The sequence below is a fragment of the Electrophorus electricus genome, chromosome 18 (genome assembly GCF_013358815.1).
Source record: "Electrophorus electricus isolate fEleEle1 chromosome 18, fEleEle1.pri, whole genome shotgun sequence".
In the NCBI taxonomy this organism is placed as follows: Eukaryota; Metazoa; Chordata; class Actinopteri; order Gymnotiformes; family Gymnotidae; genus Electrophorus; species Electrophorus electricus.
This window is the reverse complement of record NC_049552.1, coordinates 13,018,912-13,029,487: the sequence shown is the minus strand read 5'-3', so window position 1 is coordinate 13,029,487 and position 10,576 is coordinate 13,018,912. Positions and strand designations below refer to the sequence as shown.

At 50.0% G+C, this 10,576-nt stretch overlaps 1 protein-coding gene across 1 annotated transcript in view; it reads right to left on the bottom strand.

Annotated features, from left to right (window-relative positions):
• Window positions 1–1,849: 1,849 nt before the first annotated feature.
• spsb4a (splA/ryanodine receptor domain and SOCS box containing 4a) overlaps window positions 1,850–10,576 on the bottom strand; it is a 29,423-nt gene continuing 20,696 nt past the window's right edge. The window contains 1 exon segment of the mRNA XM_027031530.2: window positions 1,850–2,984. Coding sequence (XP_026887331.1) covers window positions 2,857–2,984 — 128 coding nt within the window. The 3' untranslated portion in view covers window positions 1,850–2,856.

The window sequence follows — 10,576 nt, the reverse complement described above, 5'->3', positions numbered from 1 at the left end:
CTGCTCGACACTCAAGGGGCCGTGTTGTTCGGATCGTGACCTCTTGCCTGCAAAGCTTCCTGTCGGAGAAAACAAGCCGTGCGGTTTGCCCACGTGATCCTTCACAGTGGCCACAGCGTGGGAACGTGGGAAAGGCCGAGCATGGTGGGGTGGGGGTATGGAGGCTCCCGGGGCCACCCAGATGTGCCGGGCCGTTTGGAGAGAGCGAGGCCTTTTGGACTGTTGGGACTCGCACAGGCCAGGATGCACCTGCGCTGGCGGGCCGAGGCTGTCTGCAACTTCGAGAGCTCGACCCCCCTCCCCCAACCCTCCGCAGGCGGCCCACCGGTGGCCGAAGGCTTCCTGCTATTTGTACTCCCATTCTCTCCATCGCACAACAGCTCATCCCTGCGGTGCATGGGAAACGCGGCAGGAATATCCCGCTCCGCTCCTTCCACGCTGCAGTTTCCAAGGTCCCTCAGCGATGGATGAGTGCCCCCCCCCCCACACACACACACCCTCCCCCAGGCTCTCTGTTTTCACACAGTGCTAACTTTGCATAGGAAACAGCCTCTCGCTGATGTCTAGGAAGCACAGTGTAGTGCCTGCTGGGAGGAAGTCAACACGATGTTTACTTCTAAGACCCTGACAATGAACTGCTAATGGTCAGGGACGTCCAGCTCAACAGAGGTGGGTTCCCAATACCACCACAAGGCCAAGAATTATAGATGCAATCATAATATTTACAGTAATAGCGGTTTACTCTACATAATGTTTCCGTGTATAAACCATACAAACCCAATAAACACATGGTATATAATGAGAAGTGGTACTAGTGATGGTCATCAAAAGAATAGCAATTCTATTATTATAATAGAATTCATAGAATATTATTTGCCCCATAGAACTCCAGTTCTAAGTTTCAACTCATTCCGTTCATGACTACACAAAAAGGAAAGATGTTTGTTTGTTTGTTTATGTAAACATAACTTAAGGTGGGAACTACTCTACCACAGTATATAGTATATCACATATTTAATCAACTGCATTATACATCCAAGGAATTGGTCTATGCATTCCTTTGATCTAAGCATCACACTAGGCTTTGCAGGACTTTCCGTTGCAGGATCTGTGATCCCAGCAGCAAAGTTTTTCAGTGTCCGAACCCCAGAAGTATGTGAAGTCACATCCGACCGGGGCTTCGGAGCACTGACGCCTGGTCCGGCCCCCCCGGGGAGGCCCAGCAGACGGGGACGGGATGGGTCGAGGCGGGCTGCGGCGTCTGAGCAGAGGCTTCGCTCGTTCTCGGCTACAGCTGCCGGTTCGAAGCGAATTCAGGGCAGTGGTATAGCTGCTAGGGCCCTGGGGACCAGGGGCAGGACGGAAGGAGTGGATTAATGTGGAGAAGTGCAGCGAAGTGGAGAGTGTGTGATTTAGCATGCTGTGGGATGCGTAAAGAATATTCTCCACTGACTTGGGTTAGATGACACACTTTCTGACTTGGAGTGTGTGTGTGTGTGTGTGTGTGTGTGTGTGTGTGTGTGTGTGTGTGTGTGTGTGTGTGTGTTTGCTGGTTACAGGGGGTGAAGAGAGGTGTCAGATGGCAGAGAAGTGTGGAAAAACTGGAAAACCTTTGCAGAAAGCTGTCTGAGGGAAAGACTGCGTTATGTAAACAGGGTTTACCCAGCTAGGAAATGCACTGTTTTATGGTAGCAGGAATCTTAATGAGCACTTACACTGTTACACTCACACACTGCCTCTCTCTCTCTCTCTCTCTCTCTCTCTCTCTCTCTCTCTCTCTCTCACACACACACACACACACACACACACACACACACACACATACACACACACACGACTTCTTATTCACTTGCTTTTTATTCACATTTCAAATGTTGTAACATTATTGATTTCCTTACATTCCACTGTTTGCAACCGATCTCCCATCAGATCAGGCAAAAAAAAATCATTCTGAATAATAATAATAATAATAATAATAATAATAGTGATAATAAAAGCAGCATCACGGTTTAAAGTAAGAAGCCACGTGTGATGGATTTGTGAATGTGGTAATCGTCACACCCTCACACGCAATCAGAAGGAACTAAACCCAGATAAATAAAACGTAGCGGTGATGGTGCAGTAGCGTCAACGCCAAGGTCATTAAAATTACACTCACATTAAAATTAGGCTACAAATCTGAGAATAGAAAAAGTGACTCAAATTCTACGGGGAAGAACAAAGCTAATCTGCAGTATTGGTGTTGCGTGCACGCGCCAGTCTTATAACGCGATCGCCTCAGTGTACCATGCATGCTGAGTCAGTGGTGGGTCTGAACGGCGACGTGGATAATGTGGTCAGCGTTGGCGCTGTTGTTGCTGTTGTGCGTTGGCACCACCGGTCGGCGCAGGAGGCCGGCCCGCGTCACTGGAGTACGGCCGCGCCGCCGTCTGTCGGGCTGCCCAGGTTTCGGAGTGGAAACCGTCTTGAAGTTCTCACGCTTTTCCTAAGTGTCCTGCGTCCTTAGGGTGATAATCAATGAGAGGCTTTACACCTCAAACACCAGCAGGGGGTGCTGCAGGTACGCAGAGGTCCCACTTCTCCAGGCTCATAGCGCAGCCCTGCTGACTTCTCTTCCATTAATAATATAACAGTTTCATTCAGAAATGGAAAATGGTTTGGGGTGTTTTTTTTTTGTTTTTTTGGGGGTGGGGGGGATAAGTTGTCTCTACATGTCCACCCGCTAGTCACCGCGGCGTTAACCTGTGCTCTAGGCGGCCTGGCTGTGTCACTGTAGTGACCGTAGCGCCTCGGGCCTGCGCACTGGGGGTCCGTGCGAGTGGGTGTGCACAGCGGGTGGTGAGAGCCCCGTCAGGTTCACTGGTACTGAAGGTAGTTCTTCAGAGATTGGGGCAGGGGCAACGTCTCAATCTGCTGCAGCCGGTCTCTCCCCAGAGCCAGCCGGGCCGCCCTCCTACACAGGTCCATCAGGGGCAGGGGTTCCGCTGAGAGAGAGACCGAGGGAGACACACAGAGAGAGAGAGACACACACAGAGAGAGAGAGAATATTAGAATAATAACCGCCTCAGCCGCATAGTATGCGGACACACTCACGGTTTCTCTTCTGACTCGAAATGAAACCATTAAACTATTTCTGCTAAAGTAGGACTCACGGTTGGTGCCCTTTGACACACTGACCCAGTGGGACGTGCTTGGAAAACCAACCTTTCAGACTATTCCAGGGTTATTTCAGCTGTGTGTGGACATGAAGCACAGAAGAGGCTCCAGGATGCGGAGCACAGCACACACCGCTTCACAACTGCAAAAGTCATGACAAGCAGACCTTTTCTTTCTAGTGTGTGTATATGTGTGTTTGAGAGAGATAGAGAGAGAGAGAAATAATCGTGTGTGTGTGTGTGTGTGTGTGTGTGTGTGTGTGTGTGTGCTGAAAGTGTTGGAGAGTGATGGATGGTTCAGGCCACAAGAGCCTGTTCTCCATCAGCACTACTGTTCCCCGGGTAACGCTGCTGCTACCCATCTGGCTACAGCCTCTGCACCCGCCCACACACACAGCCCCGCCCCTCTCCCCACAACGCCCCTTCCCCCACCCCCCCTCGCTGTCCGCATTCAGAGACAACCATGAGATCTTTACCTTTATCAGGTTAAACGAGGGCAAAGCCCCATCCTGGGACAGAGGATTGTGGGTAAAGGAGACGTGGGCACACAAAGGTGGCGTTTCAGGGACTCGTCACCACACCTTGGACTTTTACACCCAGCGTGTCACAGCGATAACGCCACCTCATGGGAAACACACTTCAGATTTATTTCCTTCCTCTAAAATTGCCTCATTTTCTCAGTGAACGCGAGTTCAAGCCAACGGAAGCCAGGTAATATAATGCGAGTGTCATCACGTGAATAAGTTCCCACTACATTTTACTGGATGTTGGTGACCTCAAGGTTTTCACAGGGAACTGCACCTTTAAGGCCTTGGTGTGGTCTTTACTGGAGGTTAATATGGATGCAATACAGGCATACTGACAGGTGGCTGAGAAACCCCTGAGACACAGCAGTGTGTCACCAGTGACTGATGGCACACACACACACATGCACACACCACGACATGTATAACCTGCTGGGCTCAAGGCTGCTTTACCAGATTAGGGAAGACACAAGTATCGGCACAGAAAAGAGAGGCGATATGCAGGAACATAAATAAACACACACACACACACACAGACATGCACAGCTTGCTAGCTTACAGGACCGGAGAGCGACATAGCAAGCAGAAGGAAGGTATACGTAGTTAAACACACTCACACTCACACACACACTCACACACACACTCACACTCACGCAATGTCATCTTCGTCTACTCAGTCTCTTCCCTGTAGCAGCTCAATCACATTACGCCCCTGCCTGGTTGTTTCCCTGTGACATGAAATCAAAGTGATTTAATTTCTAGAGATTTACAGGGAATAAATTGAATTATAAGGCTCTGATATGTCAATTTGGTCCCATTGAACATGCTGCCTGAGTCTCAACACAGGCAAATGAAACTGGATAATAAAATGAAACAAAATATCCACAGCCTGTTTTTGATAATTGTAAACCAGTAAACCTGAAACACACACACAGACACACACACACACACACACACACACACACACAGAATTCTTCAAAGGTCTTGAAATGATTTGGCCTAAATCACTTGTCATGTGTCAAAGACGCTGTACTAACTCTTGCTGTTATAAAGGCTCTTCCTCACAGTTGATGCCAAAGGAACCCTCTGGAAAAGTGCCATATTGATGCACAAGAAATGAAATTAACTTTCTGTGAGGTATGCAAGTTACTAAAAAAGGCACCACACACACACACACACACACACACACACACACACACACACACACACACACAAACGTCATGCAGGCAAAAGCACCTGCACCAAAAGCAAGTCTATAAAAGAAAAAAAGTTGTTTTAAGCCACGCTAAAAACAAACCCAGAGGAGCGAATGGTAATGCAAATGCTAATCAATTCTGAGTGTCCCAGTGTAGTCAGAAACAATGTTTGTGATCCAAAATATTCCCTCAGACACACACTGGAGAAATGCATACACACACTTGGGTGCATGAGTGCACTGAGAGACTGGTCAAAAACCTATTGTTGAATATTCCCCATCTCCCCAGCCAACCGTAACCATGGAGAATGCGACGATTCCGGCAGCTTGTCTAAGACAGGAACCCACACCGTAATCCCCAGAGTCCTGGCTGGCCAAATGGAGCCTCTGGCTTCCAGCGGTGCGGCCGATGGAAAGATGAGCCTCGGAAGCAATCCGAACTGACAAGGCAAAACAATGCGCCGGAAACTGAGCACGCGAGACAGACTGTCCCGGGACGGTGGCTGGACGGTTCATCTTCGGGCAGAGGTCAGTGAAAAAGCAGGAGCTGTCCAACCATGACGGAGATGAGCAGGACTGTGAGATCTGTTCACCTCCAGCACAACCTGTCATGATTTAGCATGACCAATGACAGACAGTTGTCGGGACCATGATGATGTGTGTCTGTATGGAGACTCTGGGTCTGTGTGGGGACTGTGTGCGGACTGTGTGGCCAAATCCATTTAAATCCAATTAATCCAATTAATCCGTCCACCCTCTTTAGCAGAAAAGACTCACCTGCCAGGCTAGACTGTGTTCTAGAGCAGAGTAGCATCTTGGGGGCAGGGTTGGGGCGGGGGGAAATAGAACCCTCCAGCAGAATGGTGAGAGGGCCTGATGAAAAGTTCTGGAACCACTGAAAATAATTGCCAGCTGCTCTGTGAGCTCTCCAGCAGATCACACGCACAACACCACCTCCCCACCTCACCCCCACGCACAACACCACCTCCCCACCTCACCCCCACCCACAACACCACCTCCCCACCTCACCCCCACCCCACAACACCACCTCCCCACCTCACCCCCACCCACAACACCACCTCCCCACCTCACCCCCACCCCACAATACCACCTCCCCACCTCACCCCCACCCCACAACACCACCTCCCCACCTCACCCCCACCCACAACACCACTTCCCCACCTCACCCCCACCCCACAATACCACCTCCCCACCTCACCCCCACCCCACAACACCACCTCCCCACCTCAGCCCCACCCCATAATACCACCTCCCCACCTCAGCCCCACCCCACAATACCACATCCCCACCTCAGCCCCACCCCATAATACCACCTCCCCACCTCAGCCCCACCCCACATCACCCCCACCCCACCACACCATCGCCATCAGTTGGAAACTTTACCCTTCGAACATGGTGTTACCGGAGATGACCTATACGTCACAAACGCACAGCACAACACAACCAACGAATGTGTTTGGTTCAGCTGAGTCGATCCATCGTTTTTTTCCATACTGTCGTTACCCGGCTGACTAACTTCCGCCCCGATAGTACACACCCTATCATCGGGTGTCGTTGTTTAACTGCTGCATTATCGATGAAGGCTGAACATGCGCATGTTGAGAGAGGCCGTACCAGGGCCAAGCGCTCGGGTGTGAACGAGTCAGGCAGAACAATCCCCTATAATTATGATGGAACCCTGCGACGAGGATGACTCACAGGAGGTGCTCCCATTACAGATGACTGAATTACGGCAGTGCGTTACCGAGCCCAGCTTGTAGAGACAGAGCCTTGAGATTCTCAGATAAGAGGTTTAAGGGTGTTCACTTGAAATCATAATATGAATATGCAACTAAAAAAAAAAAAGTTGGGTTGGATATCTACTTTTAGTGGTCCGAAGTGAGAGTGAGAGAGAATATAAGATTGTGTTACTGCCCACTTACAGAGGGAACAGAGAACACACAGCAACATAAAAGCCCAAGTGTTTCTCGCCAAGGTCGCGCCCCCGGTGTGTCGCATGTTCTTGCTTGGCCATTAACTATACTGTCCACTCTTTTCCCCGGGCCGTCATTATCTTTTAAACACAGTGACCTTGAACTCACCTCTTCGGAAAGGCCAGGATGGACTCTGTTGCTGATACCTGCCAGGCCGCTAAATATATTCCCGCTTTGAAATCCTGCTCTGAAAGTCCCCTGCTTCTGTGAAGCATCATAGTCTGAGAGGTCACCAGCCATGATCTCTCTCTCTCTCTCTCTCTCTCTCTCTCTCTGTCACGAGGCTCAGAATTAGCACGTCCCCTGCCGTTCCACGAGCCTCCGTTTCGTTACATTGGCAGGGCGGTGCTGTGGTCTACCAAACCAAGATGCCTCGCGACTGCGCTCGCGCCTTAACCGCGTCACCCCATTGTTCCGCCCGTGTCACTCGTACGATGGCGTGTATCCGTGGGGGCAATTTAATCAGTCCACAGGAAACGGGAGCCTTTCTTCCGAAGCTGGCTCGCGTTCCGGAACAATGACAGACTAAGCTTTTCCAGTAGGCTATGGGATGGGTCACTTTCATCCCAGTGCATTGGGATGAGATATGAAGTCCTGGAATATAACAAGAACTAACCATTACGAATCGAAACACAACAGTTTAATTTTCGCTGGAAGTGCGAAACGTTAGGAGAGAGTGGACAGGGGACAAGAATCTGATGTCATATATTCTACTCGGCACCCGGATCCAACCGTTTGGGAACGGGTTTCGGGATCCGGGGTCAGCACGTGTAGGCCACACTCTGATGGCCCGGCACAGTCAGCAAGCCAGCAGTCACGGCGCTGCAGACGGCACTCCCCTCCCCTCCTCCTCTCCTCTCCTCCTGTCCTCCCCTCTCCTCTCCGTATCAAATACCTGTTTTTTTTTTTCAGATTGTGGAGCAGAGTTGGTTTGAGTTTTCCGTATACAGACCAAAGTGCTTATTACATCTTTAACCGCATTCCCTCATGACTGGACAGATGTGTCCCTGTCGCATGGCATGTGACACCACGTCTGGGGGCGTGCGCACACGCACCAACTGCCACGGAAGCATACGCTTCCCACGCGTCCCTGGGAGCCCCCCGGCTGAGGCGGGGAAGAAGGGTTGTGTTTCCTTGCAGCCCGGACGGGAACGCCAGAACAGACGGCAGGGCCGAAGCTGCCGTGTCCTACCGAGTTGCCACCGCTGCGCTTGATATGTCCCAAAATAACAGCGAGCATCGTTCTTCCGATATCCCGCCTCCAGCTTTCAGGACACAGGACCGCGCCCGAGAGCCCAGAGAACACCGAAGGCATGGGAAGGCCATGTTCTTTCAACCCAAAAGAAGAGAAACACACACACACACACACACACACACAGACTATCATGAGTCACCACTGTGTAGCTGATAAATTATGTTTACCGCCCAACCAAATCCTTGATACAAGAAACAGCAATGATGTCTCATCTACACTGCTTAAGAACTGGGCTGTAAACTGGCTAAAGTCACACGAGTCACTGTGTAATCACTCCTAGCAGCAGTGCATTATGGGCCCTGGTATGAAAGAGCCCAGAAGGATCCCATCAGCCAGCCGTAGACTGACAGTAGACAGGCAGCTGGGGTGAGTCGCCACATGACTCAGCAGCTAAACGGAGAAGGTCTGAATTAAATCTTAAATGAATGTAGCACCTGTGTTGTCTGTCGGGCACTGATATTTCCTCTGGTGTGTGTGTGTGTGTGTATGTGTGCGTGTGTCTGCATTGAAAGGGCAGACAGAGGTGTGTTTGAATGAGTTCAGGCAAGCGTGCAAGATTACCTTCTCATGGGTGGGGCAACTCTCTATCTCATCTTGTTATATATGGGCCAGCATCCACCCTGACCAGGGTATTTACCCCCACCTTCCTCCCTGGGTGCCCCACTGACCCCAGGCTGGGGTAGAACTCTGTGTTTACGTCCTTCGTCCGGTACGCACATTCATGCCAGAGGATGTCCAATCCCAGTCATTAGGGCTGTTATGTTGTAGCATCAGAAACAATAATGCATTTCCCATCAACCTTTGATGCACGTGAGAGTTGCATCAAGGGGCCGTAATGGTTCGGAGAAGAGCTGACTTTACACACCCGGCTACAGAGACAGTAAAGTCCACAGGCTTGCCTTCATGTGTCGGTTCCTCTGTAAGCTCCCAGAAGGCTCTTAACAAGCATATTATAGCATGGCACAACATGCATTATGCATCAGTCATGTGGATTTTATATGCTACATCAAACAGCATGCACAGACAAGACTGGTATTTTGTTAGTTTATTTAATTTTGGGAGGCATTCGCCAGTACTTTAGAAGACCATGTTCATACCAGATTCGTAACATGCTCATAACATGTTCATAACCTGCTCATAATATGTTCATAACACATGTTATGAACATATTATGTTATGAAAATATTATGTTATGAATATAACATGTTCATCAAGAATTTGTCTCTTCTAGTTTCAAAAAAAAGATGGAAGCATTTTTATAGCCACAAGCGCCTATAGTGCCAGAATATTCACCCTTTCCTGTCATTGTGGGGACAAATGGTCCCCACAAAGAGTTAAGTACTTGATTACACCCATACACACACATACACCCCCACATGAGTACACACACACACACACACACACTCACACACACACACACACACACTCCACACACACACACACACACACACACACTCACACACACACACACACACACACACTCACACACACTCACAGTCACACACACACATTAGCGAGAGGCAGTGCATGCAGGGAGATAACTGCCGGGTGTCTGCGCTCAGAGCTCCAAACGGTGGTGATTCCCCCTCTTGCCTCCTTCCATCTCTCCTTCAACAGCACCCTCACATTTGTCTTCTCTTTCTTACTCACTGTCTATTCTCCCCTCCCCTCCTCTCCTCCCCACTCATCTCCTCCCCTCTCCTCTCCCCTCCCCTCCTCCCCTCTCCTCTTCTCTCCCCTCCCCTCCCCTCCTCCTCTCCTCTCCTCCCCTCTCCTCAACCTCCCATCCCCTCCTCTCCCCTCTCCTCCCCTCCCCTCCTCTCCTCTCCTCCCCTCCCCTCCTCCTCTCCTCTCCTCCTGTCCTCCCCTCTCCTCTCCGTATCAAATACCTGGTTTTTTTTCAGTGAGTCAGACTGAAATGTCATCTCTAGGCTTCAATTCTCTCTCTCCCTCTTTATCATCCTCTGCCATACATTTTCTCCCCAGGGTGTGTGTGTGTGTGTGTGTGTGTGTCTAAATTAAGCACGGAAGCACTAAATACACCGTCCACAGTGAAGAGCACAGAGTACTTAGTCAGAGCAGGCTAAATCATCAAAGTATGAACCCCCCGCGGCGAGACCTGAACTCGCGCCGGACTTGCGGGACAAGTCCGTAACAAACACGCTGAAATGAAACCTGATGACATGAGACGCGTTTTGCCATACATTTAATTTTGTGTGTGTACTGGCGACATAACGGATGCATTCTAATCTCGCTGTAGCATGACATCAGAAACCGCAAACAATGCTATTTTCCGTCTCCTCCGAGTTAGTCATATATCATAATGACTTTTACATCACTGGACGTAATAGACACACACATTGTGATGTAATGGGCCGAATCTTGCAGCATGTTGTAAGAGATGTGACTTTGCCAAATTCAAGACCCGTTGCCGATAACAATGTGTGTGTGTG